General features: G+C 43.1%; 1 protein-coding gene across 1 annotated transcript in view; it reads right to left on the reverse strand.

Annotated features, from left to right (window-relative positions):
- Nucleotides 1-1,075: 1,075 nt before the first annotated feature.
- LOC311228492 (uncharacterized protein) overlaps nt 1,076-24,690 on the reverse strand; it is a 94,211-nt gene continuing 70,596 nt past the window's right edge. The window contains 2 exon segments of the mRNA XM_084314396.1: nt 1,076-3,723; nt 5,796-5,910. Coding sequence (XP_084170522.1) covers nt 2,018-3,723; nt 5,796-5,910 — 1,821 coding nt within the window. The 3' untranslated portion in view covers nt 1,076-2,017.

Genomic DNA, 24,690 nt, shown 5'->3' on the forward strand with positions numbered 1-24,690 from the left:
AACCCTCCCACGAATCTACACAGGTACATTTTATCAACAGGAGTTACATTACAAACTCGTTTTACAGTTTAGGAATGTAACATACAACTTTTAACAACTTTTAGACCGAAGTCTATCATTGAACATAAGAGCTAGACCCTTACCTCTCGGCATTCCGGGAGAGACTAACGTATAACCAGGAAGCAGGCAATATGTGTACTCCGGAAAGGAAGGGTGTCGTGATTTCAAAATAAAAGCCTTAGCTCCCAAAAGTGTAACAAAACAAAACAAAAGGAATGAAATCAACTCAAATCAATAAAATAAAACGTTTAGGAGTATTAGTGGAATGTATTATAGTGTATTTTGTGATGGGGTGTAATTATCCATACAAGGCAACAAGACACTTGTAATATATATATATATATATATATATATATATATATATTATACTGAGGCAAACGGCTCCTCTATAGATATCTATATGAGCTAAACTCATCTGTTGACCCTTGCAGGTGTACACACTGGTTTGAGTTTTGAGAACTTAATATTCTAATGATGATGTACTGTAGGCAAAAAGCCGCAACTTCAGTTACTATAGTTTGCCTTTGTAGGACAATAATGATACAGTAGTATTAGTACATTATACATGTAGAAGGGTACAGATATGGTTTGTGATGTACAAAGGCAGACGGCAGTAATATAAGTCATAATAACATGGCTTTTTGTGTTTGTAAAGCAGCGTGGCTATAGAGTGGTAGAATTTTTTTATATAATTTTAAGTACATTTTCCAAAAAGGTTTGCACCTGAAATGTCAGATCTTTTATACTGAGCTGAAGTCAAGTACAAGTGAAACATAGCTGTCCAGGAATTTGCCTGACACGACATTCCAAAAGATAAACAATAGTTCAAACAGACATTTTGAATTGATACAAAATAATAATTGATAAAGGTGTGATCCTTCTCACTGAGGAGCAAACAATGCACGGACGATACAACGTGGATACTTTAACAAACGCAACATTTATTATAATCAATGATATTTTATTTTCTGAAGCATTGGACATCAGCTATACACAATATACAAATGGTGCGTTCTGTAGCAAATATACTTTCTTATGAGACAGCAGCAGAATTGGCATGTACAAAAATACACATTTGATTTTCTTCTCTCGTACAACACAATATAACAAAGTATCACGATATATGATCATAAATATGTAGAACTATACACAATGAACAACAATTCACCAGAATGGAGATAATATTAATAATAATATTTAGTTTTGTTTTTTTTCATTCTTTTTTTTTAAAGATAATTCTAAATTCATTATGCAATGTTGATAGCACTGTGATAAAACATGTCATAATATTATGGACAAAATACATGTCATAAGAGTCAGATATATTCACCATTTATTTTCAATGGTGCATTCAACTCACATACACACACACACACACACACACACACACACACACACACACACACACACACACAACCACATTATGCACACATACTTTTCACATACCTATACACACTCTTTTCATTCTCTCTCTCACTCTCTCTCTCTCTCTCTCTCTCTCTCTCTCTCTCTCTCTCTCGCTCTCTCTCTCTCTCTCTCTCTCTCTCTCTCTCTCTCTCTCTCTCTCTCTCTCTCTCTTTGTCCCACCCTAGCTCTCTCTCCCAAATCACAGACATAATCAGATCTGGAGAGGGTACAGGGGACCATATGTTATTACAGTGTCTCTGGTCCACATCGCATGAATAAATACCAAATCCATTGATTCACCAGTGGTAAAAAACAGAGAACGCTCTCAAGAAGAAAAGGTACAATGTTGAATATTTTTTTCTGGGAGCAAAACATACACCACAAACCAGGAGGAAATCCCCGTAAATGGATGGATCTAATGTACCACTATAAACACACCACCAACAAGACGGCAGAGTAACACATGATCCTCAGACACAACCAGGGCACATATACAATAATAAAAACAATAAAAACAAACATACAAAGTCTGTCTATACAAAGTCCTTATTTACACATATGACTCCTCAGCAAAGAACAGCTGGTCGAAGTCGTCGACCCTGGGATCGCTGCATCGCCGGCTCTGCCACTCCCTCTTCCCCTGGACAATGGCCAGCGCCACCTCCTGGCTCCTCTGCAGGCAGGCGTCCGCATCCGCCTGACTCTGCGAGGAAAAGTAGTCCCTCACGGCTCGGGTGGCGGAGGGAGACAAGCAGAAGCGCGGTTCGGTGGTGGCGGAGGAGGAGTGGTTGGCCTCAATATCGGACACCCGGAGGCCATTCTCTTGGGTCTGACCTTTAACCCCTTTAGAAGTGCACGGCCGGGGCTCCAGGGTGTGGCTGGAGAGGGCCCTGTTTGATTCAGAGGCGCAGCGGGGCAGGGTGTGGGTCTTCCTCCCTGTGTCCTCCACCTCCTTTGCGGTCGGGGTCAGAGAGTGGGACTTCTGCCTCTGAAGAACCAGGGTGGTGGAGCTTTGTCCATAGAACACACCCTGAGGGGGCTGGATGCACTCGCTTCCGTTCAGTGCAGGCCCCTGTGTGGTCTCGGTCCCCGGCTGGGCTTTGGGGTCGGGGGACACTGGGCCAGGGGGTCTCTGGGTACAGGCCTGGTCATGGAGCAGCCGCAGCTCTTTGACAGTCAGGGGTTTCTCTGTGCCTCTATAGAAGGGCGAACGCCCACGCTGCAGCTGGAGCAGAGCCTGCTGGTAGGACGGAGGGCTGCTGGATCTCCTCCGGGAGTTCCCGTCCACAACTACAGTCTCTTGGGAGCTGCCGTTTGTGGCTGGTCGTGTTTTATTGAGTTCATTTACCCCTCCCCCTCCCTCCTCCACCTGTCCATTATCAGGTTGCCTTAGTGACAGGCGTCGGTCCCTCTTGAGCCAGGTGTTGGGGTGTAGGCTATGGGAGAGGGTCCTGGAGAGTTGGCTGGGTTGAGGTAAGTCTGTGAGGGCTTCTCTCTGTGGAGGAGACCCCCTGGGAGACACCTGGGCTCCACAGCAGAGAGGGATGGGCTCTGCTAACGGGAAAACCCCATTGGACACATAGTCAGTAGAATACTGCGAAAAGGCGGAGTCTAACGAGCTGAGGGAGGAGCCTGTAGGTGAGGTGGCCGGGGACGACAGGCTGGAACAGCTAGCGTCCAACCGCAAAGGAGGGGGTGGGGCAAGCTTCACCTTCCTCCGCCCCCCACTCTGGACTTTGGCTCCTCCCTTTTCACACCCCTTTCCTTTAGTGTCCTTCAGCTGCAGCCCTCTGACCGCCTGTTCCATAAAGACCTCCTCATCCTCCTCCTCTTCCTCCGCTTCCATGGCCGCGTCATAGCTCGCCTTCCTCGACATCAGCTGGTGTTTCTCCGCGTGCACCGCCATGGCCCCTGTGAAGGGCGGCGTGTGCGACAACTCCAGAGCTGGTTCGGAACTCCTCCTCAACCTCCTCGGACCCTGCGATTGGCCACTGGACAGGCGGGGGCGGGGATGGCGGATGGCAGAGGTGAACTTCCTCTGCCTGGCCAGTGGGGGGAGCTGCAGCAGGAGGTCGTTCTCCGTCTCTGGATCAGGGTCGCAGTCGCTGAGGGTGATGACGGAGTCACAGCTGCGACTGTCCGGCTTGCCTTTGTCCCGCAGGGGGAGCTGCTCCTGGCAGGGAGACTCTGGGTCGTCGTTCAGCTCGTTCTCCAGACTGTCGTAGGACGAGTCGTTCATCTGGAAGGACGACACGTCTGGGGGAGGGAGAGGGGGAGGGAGAGAGAGAGAGAGAGAGAGAGAGAGAGAGAGAGAGAGAGAGAGAGAGAGATGAGAGAGAGAGAGAGAGAGAGAGAGAGAGAGAGAGGGCGTTATTATCATGCTGCCATGAATTTAAATATCTGTGTAAAGCTCCAGATACTCTATAACTTCTGTGTTGTATCTTCTACACTCTACAGATGCCTGCTTTGTCTCCACGGGAACGCAACCGAATGAAGTGAACAGACTTGAACAGTCAAGCGAGAAACATGAGAAACTATACACAGACCCTTGGAGTGAACAAACCCTCGGTTCACCGACCGCCATTTTGAAAACAAAGGACAAAGCGGTGTCCTGCTACGTGTCACTCGGCCTATTATACTATTTATAGGGCGAGGGGGAGGAGCTAACAGGGGATATGAATGAGGAGATTCACTACTGCATTAATGCACACATGTGACCCTGCTAATTACTGAAATGACTGGAGGTCAACCAGGCGACCCCAATCAACAGACCGCACAGACTGTTCAGCTGAACTCACACCTTTCTATATAACGGAAGCACATACACAGACACACAGACACACACATCCAGACAGACCCACACACAGAAAGCTAGCTAGTCAGTCTCAATATTCCCTGTTACGATGATACGGGGTCTGACACACACAGGTACTGTCTCTTCCCCTAGACAAACCAAACACACCCCTGTGCAACAAGTCAAGGGGCTGTTGTTCAGCTAGCAACCACACGCACGCACGTACGCACGCACGCACGCACGCGCGCGCGCACACACACACACACACACACACACACACACACACACACACACACACACACACACACACACACACACACACACACACACACACACACACACACACACACACACACACACACACACACACACACACACACACACACACACACACACACACACACACACACACACACACACACACACACACACACACACACACACACACACACACACACACACACACACACACACACACACACACACACACACACACACACACACACACACACACACACACACACACACACACACCACACACACACACACACACACACACACACACACACACACACACACACACACACACACACACACACACACACACACACACACACACACACACACACACACACCACACACACACACACACACCACACACACACACACACACACACACACACACACACACACACACACACACACACACACACACACACACCCCCTCTCTAACCGTGATGAAGAACCAGCCAAATTAGAACACTATTATGTTGTTTCAGTCCTGCTTGGTTTGTGCCCTCTCTCTCTCTCTCTCTCTCTCTCTCTCTCTCTCTCCTCACTCTCTTCACCTTTCTCACCCCCCTCTCTTCTCTCTCCTCCCTCCCCTCCCTCCCCTCTCTCCTCTCTCACCCCTCTCTCTCTCTCTCTTTCTCTCTCTCTTCTCTCTCTCCCCCCCCCTCTCTCTCCACCCCTCCATATATACTTTATTCAAATGTGTTAAAAATCTGATAGATGCAGTAATTCTTATTAAATGTTTAGATTTGATTTGATTAAATGACATTTGTTTTTCGAAAACTCCATTTGTTAACAGAACTCAGTTTAGGGCGACAATAATGTGGTCAAGAGGCATGGTTTCTATCTTGTGCCTGAACTGGTGTGGCTTCTTTTATTCACATGTAAGCAGCAGTAGTAGTACAACTCTTCTCTCTCTGAGAGACATTGGGGAGAGAACGAAAGGGGTGGGCACCTTTCCTTTTATAGTTGCCATAAGGTAGAATACCTGGGTGGCTCCTCCTAGAGCGCCCTCCAGTGGGGACATATATATATGCAACTAGGCAATCACTGGTGGAGACAATTGTCTACGCAGGTAAACAGTTACTAGTGTAAACAGTCATATGTACAGTTATACAGTTACTAACAATCCTATACAGAGTCTCTGATCTCAACACCATTAAAATCAATTCAATGTAAACAAACTGGATTCAATTAAATTATTGAAATGTGACTAGATGTCTATAAACAGGCCTGTCCTCACCAGATCCGTGGTCGCTGCTGCTGCTCTTCTGAGTGAAGGCCCTGAACAGAGAGGTGACGTCTTCCCCGAGGACACTCACACAGTTCTCTATCAGGAACCTCACCAGCTCACACACCTACAGGACAGAGAGAGAGAGAGAGAGAGAGAGAGAGAGAGAGAGAGAGAGAGAGAGAGAGAGAGAGAGAGAGAGAGAGAGAGAGAGAGAGCGAGAGGTTAGCATTCACGTACAGTACATACCACTGTTCACGTAATATTATTGTAAGTAGACAACTGACAAATGTGTGTGTGTGTGTGTGTGTAATTTTGAGTGTGACTTCTCTAGTGTGGAACAGACCCGTTATAAAGCCAAAAATATGATGACTATATCCTGGTTCCCCCCTGGGTTCTCTCACCACACAGTCTGTCTCTCTGTCCTGCCTGTCATTGGAGTTGATCTATGACTTGTCTCTTGATGACATCATCAAGTGGGTCTTTAGTCTCTTGTTTATATAGTTATATCCATAGACTTTCTATCTTTGTGAGCCGTATTGGGCTTGTTACTAAAAAAAAGGAATATATTCCTCGTTACTCATTTCAAAAGTAATATACTTTACTTATTGCTCTCTGTACTTAGTACAGTACAGTACTTAGTTCTGTTACACCCCCCAGAATGACTTCCTTTATTACTGTCAGAATTGGGTACAACATAGGCCACTTGGCTAAATGACTTGGCCACTTGGCTAAATGACTTGGCCTGTGTGCCTCTGTGTGAATGATCACGTCAGGGTAGAAACACCTCAAGGGGCTTTCTAACCAGACGCACAGGCCCCTTTCACTCTGCCTGTTAAAGCTGGGAATTGTACCCCCATTATGATAAAGGAATTTCTGGGGTGGTTTGGTCCCAGCTTCTTTTTTTTTATCCACTTTTTCTCCTCCTGTTTTTCTGTGTTTTTCTCCCATCCCAATTTTAGTCGTCATGCCAATTCCCCCCTCCCCTTCCTGGTCGTTGCTCGCATGTGCCCCCCACTGGTCGGTCTAGGGAGGGTTGATATATACTATCGCATGTCCCCTCCGATACATACGGAGTCAGCCAGCCACTTCTTTTCACCTGCCAGCGCCGACTCTCATTGGTGAGGTGTAACGTGTGGGAGGCTCACACTACCCTCACCATCTCCCTTCCTCGCTGTGCAGGCGCCCTGACCGACCTGTAGGAGTCGCTGTTTACAACAACCAGATTACCACCCACCGGCTTCCCTCCCACTGACTCTGCCAATTGAGCCAGTATGACGGCCGGCCAGGCCGGAGGCAACGCTGACAGCCGGATTCGATACCAGTGTCTCTCACGTTGGTGACGAGCGCTTAGTCCGCTGCGCCACCCAGCCGCCGGTTTGGTCCCGGCTTCTGTGTGAAAGAGACATCCCGGCATAGCACGACAGGGGGTGACATTTTGATGATGTGGTTAATTATGTGGTAGTTAGCTTGTTTATAATAATATTAATAATAATAGGCTACATGTTTTATGTATAATTTAAATAATATGCAACATGAGAACTAGAAAACTACCAACCCGTGGGAATATTGCTTAGTCTAACTATTAGTTGTTGCATGAATAGAACAAAGGCTGACCACATGATATAATAATAATAATAATAATAATAATAATAATAATAATAATAATAATAATAATAATAATAATAATAATAATAATAATAATAATAATAATAATAATAATAATAATAATAATAATAATAAGAAGAATAATAATAATAATAATAATAATAATAATAATAATAATAATAATAATAATAATAATAATAATAATAATAATAATAATAATAATAATAATAATAATAATAATAATAATAATAATAATAATAATAATAATAATAGGCTACATGTTTTATGTCTAATTAAAATAATATGCAACGTGAGAAGACAAAAAAAAGCTCACGGTACATCAAATGGCTGCCTTGGACTCGTAAAAAAAGATTTGGAGGTTCCTCTCCTATCGGCTGCTCCATTACCAGCAAGGTCTCCCTACATTTTCGAAAGCCTAGAGAAAATGTGTCTTAACTAATCATTGTGAGTTATGCATGTCAATTTTATAGTATTTTTCATTGCATGTATGCGCCTTTGGAGACCTATTTCAGAATGTGCTATTCTATCCACGCTGCGTCTAGCTATTCTATACGCACCGCGTCTCCATCTCCATCTGTCTGAACACACATGTATACCACCTTTGCTAGGTTCAGTGTGGAAACAACTCAAAGCCGGCAGATTGTGGGGAAAAAGAGAATCCATATTGCGGTATAATTCTGTGAGTTCTGTGTTGAAAAGGGCTACAGGCTGCTGCCACAATGACAGAGCTGCACTGAGTTAGATCATTGTTTCATCATTGGAAAAGCTCATTAACTGAAAACCAGCTGCTTTTTCCCCTGCAGTGTTAGAAGTTTGGTAACAAGGCTACTTCAGGCTCGATGAAAAGCACAGCTGGCTTAAATTGATGAAGGACACTCTTTTTAAACAACTTGTTGTTGTGCTGTTGTAGGGTGTTTCAAGAGATTGTATTTAGGAGAAGTCGGGACTCCTCTTGCATTCATAAAGGATGAGACAGTGCTGATGCTTTACTCTTAAACTAAGTCTACCCAGTAGGGTGGAGGATTCTATCTGGCTCCACAAAGAGAGGCGCGACTTTTGACATTGGATTATTTTACAACGCACACCTAAGCCTTGAGTGCAGTTTGGATTAGATTACAGATCAACAATGATGTTCTTGTCATCTGTGGTCTTGACAAAATAAAGAAGTATAGGAGTTGTGTTGTGATGGGGTAACTGAAATATTATTACTGAAATTGAGGTAGTAATTGGTTGAGCTAAACTAATATTATTACTGTAATGTTACTGATATTACTGCCAAACACTGTTTGTAAGTGACTTCAGTGACTTCAGTGACTTTTGAGACTTTATTCTTCAAGATCATTGTATCTGATTGGGAAAAAAAACATGAAGCACATTATTCTCACCCTGAAACATAAGCACATTTAAGAAGACATTTATTAGAAAGACCCATTTGACATTTATGCAGCATTGGATTCCACAGTCAGGCCGGCCAAATGTGTGAAGTCAGCTGTTTATACCAGAAGTAAAACATTGTCTAATGGCGTTCTATCACACTAATACTCTAATACGCTAATGCCAAGGCCACTAAACATCTTTAAACCAATGCCCCCCCCCCCCCCCCTCCCCGCTCCCAAAATCCCCACCCCCTCACCTCTCTCTTAGTGTGGAAAGTTTCTGCACAAACCTGGCAACCCAGCATGTTTAGAAATATGTTGTTTCTGTTGCCTTTCTGTCCTCAATGACGTTATGGAAATAAAAAAGAGACAAACATTGGGGCTCTCTTGGTTTGTTTGTTTGCTGGGCCAGATGTTGGAGTGAGTGTGTGTGCATTTGTGTGTGTGTGTGTGTGTGTGTGTGTGTGTGTGTGTGTGTGTGTGTGTGTGTGTGTGTGTGTGTGTGTGTGTGTGTGTGTGCGCTCTGTGTGTGTGTGTGTGTGTGTGTGTGTGTGTGTGTGTGTGTGTGTGTGTGTGTGTGTGTGTGTGTGTGTGTGTGTGTGTGTGTGTGTGTGTGTGTGTGTGTGTGTGTGTGTGTTGCAGCCGCTGCCACATGCATGTCAAGATGCATTACAAGGCTCTGTATTGGGAGGTCTAGAGGGACACGGTGGTTCTAACTGCTGAGGAAAAACTCAGAACTGTAACAACACGACTAATAGCAACGCTGAGCTGTGGCTTGTTTAACTCTAGTGATATTTACCCTGGTTTAAGTTTAAGTGTAAGTTTATTTGGATCCCCATTAGCCACAGCAGTGCTGGGGCTATTCTTCCTGGGGTCCATAACACATAAAATACAGTTACAGACATATACACTCACAACATTTACATGTCATACAGACAATTAAAACAACAATAAAAACCCTTATACACTCATAACATTTACATGTCATACAGACAATTAAAACAACAATAAAAACCCTTATACACTCACAACATTTACATGTCATACAGACAATTAAAACAACAATAAAAACCCTAATCAAATTCATAATACAATATACAAATATATACTCCTTATGAATGAATTCATAATACAATACAATAATACCTACTCATAATTAATTCATAATACAATACAGCATAATATACTATTTAGCTTTTACATACATTATCTATGTTCATATCAGCCAATTATACAATATTTTAATAATATATCCCTATCAGACACATGTCTTTTCATCCATATATACCTATCTCTTTATCAGACACATACATTTTCATTTACGTACACACTATCTATTAGGGTATGTCAATTTCTTTGGTTGAAAATGTTGTTTTACCACGATTTTGAAACGACATTTACTATTCTCCTGCTTAACATGTCTGGGAAGAGAGTTCCATTCCTGCATACCACGGAACATGACAGTTTGCTTCATTGCATTCGACCTCACTTTTGGAAGTGTAAAACCTCGTGCAGAAGCATGTCTGGTGGAATGCTTGTGTCTGTCAAGACTTATTGATAAATTGTTATATAAAATTGATGGGATCTTTGTAACAAGAATATTCCTAGTGAATACAAGGAGTGAGCAGAGTAATTTATGTTTGACAAGTAACCAAGTTAAACAACTGTGCATCGCTGCAACATTAGTTCTGTACTCACAGCGAAGCGCTATACGTGCTGCTTTGTTTTGTACCATTTGTAATTTTTTCAGTTTATTCGTCGTTACATTCGACCATACTGCAGGACAATAGTCAAGATTTGACAAAACCAGAGCTTGAATTACCTGTTTGATAGAATTTAGTGGTAACAAATGAGTACATCTTTTAACAACAGAAATCCCTCTTCCCATTTTCACTACTATATTGTTTATATGGTGTGACCATGACAATTTACTGTCTAATGTTACCCCTAGGAGTTTAGTCTCCTGGACTTGATTAATTACCACATCACTTATCAAAAGTTTCAAGACTGGGTTCGTTCTTAGAGTATGGTTTGAACCGAAAATTATGCTACTTGTCTTTGATATGTTTAGAACTAGTTTGTTATTCTTTATCCATTCCATCACTGATTGCAACTCTGCCTTTAGGACCGTATTTAATTCATTGGCTGTTGAGGCTGATGTGTAAATCGTTGAATCATCCGCATACATAGAAATATAGGACTTATTTAGGACAAGAGGCATGTCATTTGTAAATATGGTGTAGAGCAAAGGCCCAAGGCAACTTCCTTGGGGTACTCCACACCTTACCGTTTTAACTTCTGAGTAACTCCCATTAAAAAAAACTATTTGTTTCCGGTTTGCTAAATAAGTTTGCATCCAAGATAGTGCAGATGAGGAGAAACCGTAACATTCAAGTTTTTTAAGTAAGAATTTGTGATCTATGATGTCGAATGCTGCAGTAAAATCAAGCAAGACAGCTCCAACCATTTTCTTTTTATCTATCTCTTTCAGCCAATCATCCGTCATTTGGGTTAATGCAGTCGCTGTTGAATGTCCTTCACGATATGCATGTTGAAAATCAGTGGTCAATGTGTTAAAAGAAAAGTAGCTTTTAATCTGTTCACTTACTATTCTTTCCATCAGTTTACTTAAAACTGGCAGTAAACGTATGGGACGACTATTAGATCCTGAGAATGTTTAGCTACATTCTGCAGGGAGATGCTTCACTTAAACAACTTAAACAGTCAGCCAGACGTCTTTCAAGCTGAAGGTAAAGAGGAGGGTGTTGTGTAACAGAGTAAATCATTCCTTTTACACTCAGGACGTTAACAAGTACTTTTAGCTAATCTGTGAGCTAATTTTATATTATATATAAAAAAATATATATATATTTATTAGGGATGCTCGATATTGGCTTTTTTACCGATACCGGTATACCGATATTGTCCAACTCTTAATTTCCGATACCGATATCAACCGATACCGATATATGCAGGGTTTCCCCCCCCCCAAAAAACGGAATAATTTCAGGTAATTAACATTACATATCTCTTGTCGTGTAATTAACACAACATTATGCATACTTTGACAATAAATAAAATCAGAATTTGTTCTTACTTGCTTGCCTGGGTAAATAAAGGTTATAGAAATGTTAAAAAAAATAATATATATATATATATATATATAATAATTGAAAACCGATACCGATATTTTCCGATATCACATTTTAATGCCGATATCGGCCGATAATATCGGACATCCCTAATATTTATGTATTTTATGATTCAAGCTGTGTTAGACCTGTCACTGTCACGTCTGTCCCTTCATCTTATCTCTTAAACGAGGTCCACGGTGGACATTTATAAAAATGTGTCAACCTGGATGATTTTATAATGTATGCATGATTGTTATTAATTGTCAAAATAAACTAAACTAAAACATGTTTAAAGACAGACTAACATGTAGATTGTTCATATACTGTGTAGATCCGAACCGATTGAAGTTTATGGATACCATGACTTAAAATCCTCTTACCTTGACGATTAAAAGCCTTCCCAATTTAGAAAACAGTAATCCAATGGCTGGTATTGATATACTGCACGCTAACGGAGCTAACCGGACACTAAAGCTAACCGGACACTAAAGCTAATATAATGACTTCCTTTCTGGGGGGTTTCAAAATAAAAGAGCGATGTCTATAGCAGCCATTGGATTACTGTTTTCTAAATTGGGGAGGCTTTTAATCGTCAAGGTAAGAGGATTTTAAGTCATGGTATCCATAAACTTCAATCGGTTCGGATCCTTTGAATGAATGAGAATGTCAACAATCACAACGACACGTTGAAATCACTGACTGCGCTCAGAGAGGAGTGGTTAGGCAAAAAATAGTTCCGAGTATATTTGCTTATAAAACGTAATTGTCTAATTCAATTATTTTTTATTTCTCCACGTTGTGAATACACAGGTCTCAACATGTTTACATGAACGTTTTGGAGTTGTATTTGGAGTGTATTTCGTGACTGTATACAGTGTAAGGGAACGTCAGGCTCCGGGTCTCCCCCACTTCCAGTGATGAAGCTCCGGATCTCCACCACTTCCAGTGATGAAGCTAAGCTACGCTAACGGAGCGACTGTTCCCAAAGCTAAATGCACGCACAGAGACAAAAAAGTATGTATCTTCTTGTCTAACTCCAGGGAAGATGTTAAATAAGCTAATTTCCCAAAATGTTGGAGTTTTCCTTTAAGACCCGGGTGGGCGGGCGTGTCCAGCGCTGTGGCTGGTCTGTGAAATGCTGTCTTCGGGTTGGACGGCATTTTGCAAATCTTTTTCTGTTTCAGGCTCTTTTTGTGGCTGAACGTCCTCTTTATGCTGATCCTCCACTTGATGTGATATATACACAGCTGCAATCCATTGTTTTGTAGTTTTCATAAAGTGTCTGATGGGCGCCATTTTAGGCTCGAACCAACTATCTTGGTCACGTCCTTGTTCCTCCTCGGATAATAAGCATGTCACTTCTTTATTAAGACAGTTGAATTCCTCTAATACATTAGCAAAGTCATTTTCCATCCCTTCTTGGACGTGTTGTACATTTTGTACGTCCTCCATTAATGTCTCCATTATATTCATTTTATTAGACAGGTCTCGCAGCCTTTGTCTTCTTAGTCCAATGCATTTTTGCAACTTATGCTCCAATCCTTTTTCAGTTAATTTACGTGACCTTCCCTGTTCTTTGGGATTTCCCACGTCATGCTCCTTTCCCTCATCCATCGTAACAATTTCAGAGTGATTCATTCAAGTTTGCAGTGTTCAAAAGCACCTTTAACTTAAAAGTCACTTTTCTTATTCAAACAGATACAAAGCAACTTCTAATATTATGACGCACTCTGCTTGGTTGAGTTAAGTTTGCGACGTGAGTTTGCCTGCAGTGGAACTTTCACTTTCGTGTCATTCTGTCACGTTAGCTCCAAGTAGTTAACGTTAGCATATTTAGACATTCATATTCATATTTATTCATTGGCCGTAGCCGTAGCCTTCTGTCTTCGCCACGTTTCGGGCAGGCAATATAAAACATGAAGGCTTCTCATTACCTTGTCGTAGAGTCAAGGGATTGGCTGTTTTCCTACTTCATGCTGTTATCTCTCGTTTGGATCCATCCATCCAGTTCCAAGTCCGGTGCAGTGTTAACAAGCTCCGTAGCAAGTTTTTTGACAAATGTAGGTGTAATATCCGAAGGTCTTTGAGTTTCGCACACCATTGAAACAGAGTAGGTCATTAACGGGAGTCTGAACGTGCACGACAGGACCACAGTGTACTGTTTACCATTTAATAAATAAAAGAAAAACATAACATGTTAAATCGCTGTTCACACGGTCAAAAAACTATAACGCTACCAACTACCCTGGTTCCATTCACAAAACTGCCACTGCCTTCTACCCAGCTGACATAAGTAGTCACATGACATTCCTAAATTGGCTCCTACATATATGTTTGTATGTATGTTATATGTCTGTATGTTTGTATATGTTTGTATGTATGTTATATGTATGTATATGTTTGTATGTATGTTATATGTCTGTATGTTTGTATATGTTTGTATGTTTGTATATGTTTGTATTAGGGATGCTCGATATTGGCTTTTTTTACCGATACCGATATACCGATATTGTCCAACTCTTAATTTCCGATACCGATATCAACCGATACCGATATATGCAGGGTTTCCCTCCCCAAAACTGAATAATTTCAGGTAATTAACATTACATATCTCTTGTCGTGTAATTAACACAACATTATGCATACTTTAACAATAAATAAAATAATAATTTGTTCTTACTTGCTTGCCTGGGTAAATAAAGGTTAAAGGGGAACTATCTTATAAATGGCCTTTTTCAGTGTTTAGCATTGTTTCCTAGCTATGTGGACTTATATTAATATGATCTATGTCTCTAATTATCATATTGGCGCATTCTTCCAATTCTCCTCTCACAATATTCACCCTCACTGAACTGAGTCATCTGAAAATGTGATGATTTGTGATGTCAGAAAGACACCGCTGCATGATAATGTTCAGGCGAGTCAGTAACTTACCATTGTGGTTGGAGCCCAGCCTCAAAACGGCTTAGGATCTTGAGGTAGAAAAATGCTGTTTTTGAGGACTTGATTAGAAATACAAAACAATTAATTAAAAAAAATTAAAAATTACAGAGGTGTTCCATAAACTCACAGGAATTGTGTAAAAGTGCCCAAATAGTGAAAGAAATAGTAAAATAGTTCCCCTTTAAATAAATGTAAAATTATTATTTTTCTTTTATTTATTTTTTGAAAACCGATACCGATATTTTCCTAAATCACATTTGTATGCCAATATCGGCCAATAATATCGGACATCCCTAGTTTGTATGTATGTTATATGTTTGTATATGTTTGTATGTATGTTATATGTTTGTATATGTTTGTGTAGTAGTATTTGGTAACCATATATCTACATTCTGCCTGAAACTTGTGTTCAAATAGATAAGAGAAAAGGATGTCTGTTACCTTGGGTTAAGGAATTCAGTAACTAATCAATATCATGTGTTTAGGCTTATAGAAACAGTCAAAGTGTAACAGTGGGCAATCAAATATAGTTTAAACCTGATTTGACTAGAGTGACTTAGCTCATAGAGTGTGTGTGTTTACAGAGACCTTGTGCTCACAACAAGAGGTGAATTTGCATACAAAGTGTTGGCAACAGCTGCAGACAATAGGTCAAGAGTCACATATCCTGTGTTATCTGTTAAACTGGCCCTGTGGCATGACATGTTGGAACAGCTGCAAGAGGAGGGACTAGGATTCACTATTTCAGTAAAACAAGTACACTTTCAAATGTCTGTTTCTATACTTAAATTAGCTTAAAATGAACTGCAAATGTTCCTGTTATGTTGTGGTAATAATTCTGAAGCTAATGATATGAAATATGCAATGTTTATGATTAAGAATCACAGAGTTTGAAATTAAGCCACTTCTGGACTACATTGGAAAAATACTCAACGTGCTGAATAATAACTGTATAAAATAGATATTGATTTAAGTTAAAAGAATATGATTAGGAAACTATACAAGTGGAATTAATGATAAAAGACTGTGATTCTGGTCAAGTATAAAGCTGTTTTGAGTAGAAAATGGTATCTATGTGTTCATCTGGTTATCCCCGATTCAAAAATATACATCTGGAATTGTAAGATAAAACTATAAAGTAAATTTAGACAGTAAAGCTATTCTTTGATTGGAAACAAAGGAGACAGCTAGTGGGCTCCAAAGGACAGCCCTTCTTTCAAATTCAAACTTAGGGAGCCCGTGATTGGAGGAAAACAGCTGCTTGACGTCACTCCTTTGACGTCACACAGACAGACCAGGCTCATTGATAAAACGGGGGGTGCTGTGACTGTAAAGGACACACTGAAACGGAACCAACACAGGAACACACCTCCCACCTTCACACAGAGGAGCGGCAGCAGGAACAAAGGAAAACACGGAGGAGAAGTTTTTGGAGGGAGAAAAGACTTTCTTTGTTTGTCAGCAGAAAACAAAGACAACTCAACAACTACCATTCTACTTTTTTAGTCTAGTTTGGATCGCAGACGGCATAGTGTCTAGTGATCCGACTATAGCGTTCGTTATTTTAATTGAACCAGAACCATTGTGATTACACTTTTAACTTTGAATTAAAAACAGATGCTGGTACAATTTCTCCTCTTTTTCTCCTGCATAGCCTCCGTGAAACAAGGCCAGAGTTATGGTCTTTTGAAAGTACAAGGGCTTTTAGGACGGATAATTCACAACGCAGAGTATTGGTTCTGATGTCATCAGAACAGAACATAGACCCTTGGTGACTTCAAAGTGGTGCCGTTACCCTTGAACGTGAAGCGTCCTTGATTTTGATTTTTTTTACGGCTACACTGGACATCAGGATCGATCAGCTGCCGGAGAGATTCGACACATCAGAAACCTGAAAATAGGTGAGTGGACACAAGCCGTGATGGCAAAGCACGGAGGGCGCTCTGTTCTAACTGGGGTTGACAGAGATGATTACCTCAAATATGTCTCTCGGGGAGGGTTATAAATGAGGCGTTGGGGTGCGTAACACTGTTATCATATTGATTAGTTCAATCGGCCAGCGGGGGTGTTTTTAGTACGCTTCTCGCGAATTGAAGTGTCGGGCTGCATTAAGATGAAATGACCATTGATTCGTGGTCTCGGTAGTCTGGTGTCAAGAAGGTCCGATGGAGTGTATCCCGTTTAATGGACAGACCTAAGTCGTTTTTCCTGGGAACGTGCACAGATGAGGTGTGGTAATTTTTTCGTGTCTGAACAAATGGGTGGGTTATGGGTCTACGCTTGCTGGGTGAAGCAGATCTCCGCTTGGAGCCGTCTCTCAAACGGCGACAAGCGGGGATCTGAACCATCGGCGGGACGTGGTGTCATTAATACTCTAAATCCAACATTGTTCGGGTCACGTAATTAGAAGATGTGAGTATAAAGGGCGTCGATATGATAATGGGCGTTACAGGTCGCGAGATGATTAACGTGGAAGTAATATGCAAAGGGTGGCCTCACCGGAGCTATCACGGAGGCTTTTGAAAATATTGTACCGAGGCAGCCGCTAACCGTTACAAATCAACGGGAGGTGAGCTCTCTGGGCAATATCAGCCGAACTGAATGGAGATCGATCCGTGTTGGGGGTCGGTCAAATGGATTAGGAAGAGGCTGGCTAAGTTTGTCTACAAATGGAGATTTGTGGATTACAGAAAACGATAGTCGGCGGAAATCCGTTTTAGGACGTGTAGACTCTGGGCCATATTTCGGTACACGTCCGTCGCGGCATCGGTGAATAAAAAGTACTTGATAACGATTCGTTTCAATGTGCTGTTTGTAATCTAAACATTCAGTACATTTAAAGTGAACTATTGCTCTTAATCTCGTTTTTAATAGACGCGCGGAAACTATTGAAAAATTTAACATAAAATGTGAATCTTAAAAGATGGCCGCGCGGGAGCTCTGATAAAAGTAAAAAATCAAATCTGAATGGATGTTTGAATTTTATCTGAGGTAATGTGTTGCAATAATATGTATGTTTGAGTGGCTGCTAGAGGTTAGGAATGACTGACAAAACGTGAGAGCTTATTGTTGTATTATTATGAAATTTTAATGACCAACAGCCGTGGGGAAATGTAATAGTTGAACGCCGTTTTTTCGGGGGCCGTTGGAACACAGCGGCATTAGCTGCTACGTTAGCCGCGGGGGCGTCCGAGGTAAACTAGAGACGGGGCGGCGTGGTTTCGAGTATATGAAGTCGATCAGGAATATCATGGGACTACGGGGATGTGTATGGCACTTTAACATTTTCGAATTCGGCACGTTTAAGGTAATTGTTTAATGAAATAAGGGATCGAATGGAGTGGAAAGTTTGACCCGGAAGTCGTCCTATGCACTGCTGAAACAAAGGCGGTGGGGTCAAGCTAGTGTTTGAGATGGCCTGTGTGTTGTAATGTTTTTATTTTTTGATTAAATCTGTACACTGGCGTTTTGAGGGGATTAGAGTTCTGTTGTAGGGTGGAGCAGTGTTGCGCTAACATTGCGATGTGTCGGCCCGCGCGGCGAAACGGGACAATGTGCCGTTAGGGGACATTATTACGGTGTCGTGGTTGAGGCTAAGCTAATGCTAACTAGCCGCGCTAACGGAGCTAATGTTGCTAAGTGGTCGCCGGTTGATGACGTCATAGGGGCTACCTGTGCTGAGCTAAAGCTAACGAAGCTAATATGCTAAGCTACCTGTGCTAACGACATAGCATGACGAGACTCTCGGGATATCTCGCGATGAAGCGGCCATCTTGAGTAGGGGCGCCGGACGTCCATTTTTGAGGGAAAGGTGGTGTTTGTTTAGGAATGCAGTAGGGGGCGGCAGAGGCCAGGTTAAGTTTCCATTCGGAACTGCTTTTGTTTTCATGTGGTTCTACACACAGGAGATTTTTCTTTTAGAGGTTAGTTTGATAGTAGAGTTAGATTGTTATGCTGTAATAGTTTGGTGAAATAGTTTAATCTAGTAGTGGAATGTGGGGCCCAGGTTTCCCCCCCTCCCCCTCCCTCTCTCTCTCAATGGGGCAGTTCAATGCTGAGGACCGCAGAGTCGTGGCTGCGGTGGTAAACCGCAGCGTCATAGCTTGCGGTGGCAAGGGGCTGCCTAACTGCGCGCATTATTGTAGGGGCGTCATGTGTTCGCTGCGTCGTAGCTTGCGGGGGCTAAAGGCTGCCTAACTGCGCGCATTAATGCTGATGCGTCGTGTGTAGGTTACAGTGTAATGATGTTGGGGACACTGTGCTTATGGTTAGGACATTTGGTGGCCGTAAGGGGGACACGCGCGTGCGCATTAGGCTGTTGGTGTAATGGGTGTGAGAGCTGGGGTCAGTGGGGATGGTGTGTGGTGTAAAGTCCACTAGGGGGCGGAAAAGTCATGTTTTAGGCTCTCGTCCTGGTTTGAGGTTACATTCTGTAAGTGTGGGATCAGTTGATAAGAGGGTCTAGTTGAGTTGCATTTATGGTAGTTTCGGCCAATAGGATGATATATGGACATGATAGCTCCCTCTCTCTCTCTCCCCCCTCTCTCTCTCCCTCTCTTTCTCTCTCTCTCTCCCTCCCTCTCTCTCACTCTCTCCCTCTGTCTCCCTCTCTCTCTCTCTCTCCCTCCCTTTCTCTCACTCTCTCTCTCCCGCCCTCCCTCCCCCTCTCTCCCTCTCTCTCTCTCTCTCCCTCCCTCTCTCTCTCTCTCTCCCGCCCTCCCTCCCCCTCTCTCCCTCCCTCTCTTTCCCTCCCTCTCTCTCTCTCTCTCTCTCTCTCTCTCTCTCTCTCTCTCTCTCTCTCTCTCTCTCTATCTCTCTCTCTCTCTCCCTCTCTCTCTCTCTTCTCTCTCTTTTTGCAGTATTAATATGGGGGCGATGTGATAGGGAGTGGGGAGGTGTAGTTTGAGTGCAAATGGGGATGGCACAGGTGTGCATTAGGGGTGCGATGTGATACAGTGATGCGCTCATTCATATTCCCCCCTTCTCCTTCTCCCTCTCCCTCGGTTGGGTGGGCCTAGTGACTCATGCAGGTTAGGTGCGCAACTGAGTTAGACTGGGTTAAGTGTGCGAGTTTACAATGGTACAAGATCTCTACGCTCTCTCTTTCTCTCCTGTTTGGACTTGTTTAATTGTTTATTGTTATTTTCTGTAGGTTTCTGGAGCAGGTTACTGTTATTTTCTGTAGGTTTCTAGTGCAGGTTATTGTTATTTTCTGCAGGGGTTCTAGTGCTGGTTGTTGTTATTTTCTGTAGGGTTCTAGTGCTGGTTATGGTTGCTTCCGGGCCCTTGATTTAACGGAGAAGTGGGGCGCTGCTGACCCGGGGCAACGCGGGTTCAGGTTGACGAGGCTGCCCTGGGTGGCGGCCGGTTGTGTTGAATCAGTGGGGCTACGCTTTGGTTGGCATGGTGCTCGTGCTTATTCCTTTGCGTTTGGACGAACTCTGGCTGGTGTGATGGAGACTCCGTGTCAGGGTCTTGTGTGTTGCGTTCATGATGGTGGGCCGTAAGTCGGAGCGTGCGTTGAGGTTAGGTTTGGGACTCTCTACGCAGATGGACCTGCGTATGAGGGGTCGCTCTGCTCGGCTGCACCTGCGATGGCGATGTTGGTAGAAGAACAAGGCGTATGATGGAGGGGACGTGCCAGGGTTTGTTATGCATTGGGGGTTCAGTGGTAGGATTCCTGCCGGCCACGGTTGTGTTTAGATTTCGGCGAAGAAGGTGTAATTTTTCTTTTCATTTCAACGGGGGTACCAGCTCCCAACTCCCCTGCTGAGGACCGCGGGCGTCGTGGCGTGCGGTGGTAGACAGCTGCGTCGAAGCTCGCTGTCTAACTGCGCGCATTAATGTGGGTGCGTCATGTGTGCGCTGCGTCGTAGCTCGCTGCCACACTGCGCGCGTTAAGTCTTATTATGTGTGGATATTTAGGTGAAGGTGTTTGCTGTTGTTAGTTTGGATCTGAGGTGCTGTGTAAGTGCGGCGGTGGTTGTGTGAATTTTGAACATCCTTGTGTGGGGAGCCCGAGGTTTCGCTTTCCAGGTTGCAAACTGGGGGGGATGCCTTGGGCTGCGAGTCGGCGGACCAGTGGGATATCATTGGTCTGCAGGGATTTCAAAATGGGGGTAGTGTCTGCACCTGTAGTTTAATGAACAGGTTGTGGGACACTGTGCCAAGCCACAGGGATTGTGTGATATGAGTCACGGAAAATTTATTTAATTCCTTGTGAGTTGAAAGCGTGGTGTTTAACACCTAAGGTTAAGGTGTTAACGGGGGAGATGAGTATGAATTATGGATAAAATATGTGAATACTGTGATGTAAAAAGAAAGTATGAGAGGAATACAATGTTAGACTTTCTCAGATAGAAATAAATACAGCTACACATAGAAGGAAATGTTAGAATTACATATGCACATAGTCATTTGAAGAGCAATAAGATTTAGAATATTTTATCACAAAGGAATTACAAATTCATTAAGTGGAATAAGCGATTTTAAGCAACTAAATTACCATATCCAGCACAAGTGTTTAGAAATGATAGGCTGTGAATAACAAATTTCTGATTGATCAACAGACGGAAGAGGCTGATGCGAAATAGTGTTCCCCAGAGTCATGTGATGGGATTGGAAGATCCAGTTTTCCGATGAAGACAACAGACAGAACACAACTAAGGCCGTGTCGTTAAAATTCAAAAGAAAATTGCACTAACGCTCTCTAAAGTGATATTAGTATAGAAGCGGCCCGACATTCCATGCTTAAAGATAATGATGGATTGTGAAAGGGAAATGCCACTGATAATTAAGTGTGTGTTTTTTTTCTTTCTTTCTTCACAGCTGCTCGAGGGCGGACAGAGGCAGTGCTGACGATTCCAAACTCCAACGGGGGATCAAATTGACTGTTGAAGTCTGGGTGTAGTATCACTAAGCGTTTTGTCAATTCCGGTCTGCACCAAATAACTCTGCCAGTATGAGTGATTTTTAACTCAAGATTGTAAAAATAGGTTGAAGTGCAGAGAAACTTGCTTTCCAAACGGTAAAATTTAAGAGTATGAGTGCGAGTGTGAATGATTAATATAGAACAGATTCACCAAATTTGATAGGAGCAATTAGAAGAAAAAATAAGATAACAAAAACGAGAGTTGAAAATTAGTCTATTTCATTAACCCATAGTATAATAAATAGAAGCAATATAAAAATAGCCAACAGTAGTCAGGCCAATGGGGGGAAAATGCCGATAACTTCTGCAGACATTTCATTGACCGAATTGAGCAGTGACGTTAACCTGATTGATTTGAATATGACTGATTCCCCTCATGAGACGAGCGTGACGGAGGGACTGGAAATAATGTCTTTAACTCCAACACAGGGGGTCTTTGGGGAGAGAGAACCAGAGACAACTGTATTACCCGAGCCGATCCACGCTGGAGTGTCCATTGCAGGTGACTACAATTTACAGACCACCAGTGTCCCTTGCCCAGGTTCCCCCCACCCCCAACATCAGCACCAAACTGAGAGGCGTGGCCAGGGGATGAGGAGCCAGTCAGCAAGGGCCAGGGTGGTGTGCTGGGCGTGCGAAAATCTCGGACATACATCTAGGGACTGTGACCAAGAATATCGACCCCGAGGAGGAGAGTATCGTCCTCAACCCAGAGGAGGAGGTCCGCGATGGAATAACAGACGAAGAGGCGGACACGGGCAAAACCAAGGTCGGTATCAAGAACAGTGCCCACAGCCCGCACGCTCCCCCTGGCCAGGCCCCCCTCAGCACCAGAGTCAAGATGAGAGGCGGGGCCCGGAGATGGGAAGTCAGACCGCCAGCGCTGGGATGGGGGAAGAGGCGTCGACCTATAGACAACAGAGAGCGTTTATAGCAGCGTTCGAACGACATGAGGCAGTTCATCGAGACCTGATGAAGACACAGCTGGAGATTGGTCAAGCCGCACACGAGACGCAGAGACTGGAGCAAGAACTGGCGAGAAAGAATGTACTGCTAGATGGTACAGTGACTGAGGTCATGCTTTGGGCGTCGGAATTAGGCCGCTGTGATCAAGCAATGCCCTGTGCCCCATTGCCCAGACAGGGAGCGGGGCCTCGACAGGGTGCTGAGAGCCTCGGGCGGGGCGAATTTCCAGACCCCTCCCAACAGCAGGCTCAAAGGACGGTGGCTGAACAAAATAGGTACGTGGTTTTCTCCCCAGACCAGGCTCAAGGGGGGCGAAACCAGGAATGGACTGTCAGAGGTGAGAGCCATGGAGATAATGGCAGAGAGCAAGGACAGACTCTGGGCCCGATGAACCCAGGGCCATCCGATTACAGGCGGGGGGCCCACAGGGTCCCACAACCGAGGAAACAAGGACAGGTTTGCTGGATCTGTGGACTGATAGGTCATTTTCAAAGGTCATGTCTGCAGAGGCCGCCGGCAGAATAAAGAATATAGATGGGTATTAAAAATGAAAATGAATTGAATAAAAAATTTATACTATTGATTAGAATAAAAATAGAATAAAAAATATATAGAGGGGTTAGGTGATTAGGTTATGAGTGGAAGTTACTAAAATGGATGTGTGACTAACGTGGAGGGATGAAGTAACTGACGGATGCATGAACTAATCGGACTAACAAGAACATCAAATCAAATATTCCCAGTAGGGAAATATACCAATCATGGATTTTCCTTTTTGCTACAGTGTTTCTGATCAACTCTTGCTGTGGCAGTAAGGAAAACGTAAGAGAGAATGGTATGGTGGACGATTTTTGATGTCTCCCACCTGTGCAGCCTGGCCAAGCTGCACAGATGGGAGAGAGAAAGAAAGATTGTCACCGCAATGGCTTTTGTGGTCATGTGGACTCTGAACTAGGTTAAACAGTTAATATTAGGTATTTAATAGTAGACAGTGAAATGATGTGACACTGCGTCTGCTAGTGGTCAGTACTGATTATCCATGCTTGATCAATAATCAGTTTGGTCAAAGGGTGGACTGCATGATTATGAAATTAAGAAGACCTATAGTCCTTCCTAGGTTTTTAAGATATTGATAGACGAACATCAAGAATCGTGAATAATAGATATAGGAGTTTATTTCTGTTTATTTTTCTTTCCTAGTGTTGTACAGCAATTCCTGCCTTAGGCCGGAAGCTTTCATTTTGGTTATTCATTTTATTTTTTCATTTTGTTTCTTAGTATATACGGGGGTGGTTACGCCCCTAGATGATAGGTTAATTTTGTTTCTAAGAGTGAGTTGAAAAAGCGATGCTCACAAATTTTGTTTATTGTTTTCAATTATTGGTTTGGGCGTTTTTTCTTTGTTTTGTTTATTTTCTTTATTTTTTCTTAGGAACGGAGGATGGTGACGACACAGCGGGACTGGTAATATATGTCTATACAGTGGACTGAGAACAATGTGAATGGACTAGAGCTGGTTCATGGTGTTGTTCTCCGCTCATTAAGAATCCAGATCTAGGATCTGGGGGTTGTGTCGCGATTGGTGGAGTGTTGGAAAACATGATTCTCTGTACATTGATAAGCTCAATAGGTTTTGGTCGCCATTGGCCAAATAGCCTTTGTGTAGGGTGTGGACATGTGCAATTAATGATTGGCTTGTGGGGGACTCTGACGGCTTGTTAGAGGCTGGCAGAGCGTGTGAAAGATGTGTGTTTAAAGCGGACTGTGATTTGTTGCCGTGCGTGTAGGACTACTGGGGGAGAGGTCTCGTCAGACGGCATAGTGTCTAGTGATCCGACTATAGCGTTCGTTATTTTAATTGAACCAGAACCATTGTGATTACACTTTTAACTTTGAATTAAAAACAGATGCTGGTACAATTTCTCCTC

The sequence above is a fragment of the Notolepis coatsorum genome, assembly GCF_963971535.1.
Source record: "Notolepis coatsorum genome assembly, chromosome: 5".
Lineage (NCBI taxonomy): Eukaryota > Metazoa > Chordata > Actinopteri > Aulopiformes > Paralepididae > Notolepis > Notolepis coatsorum.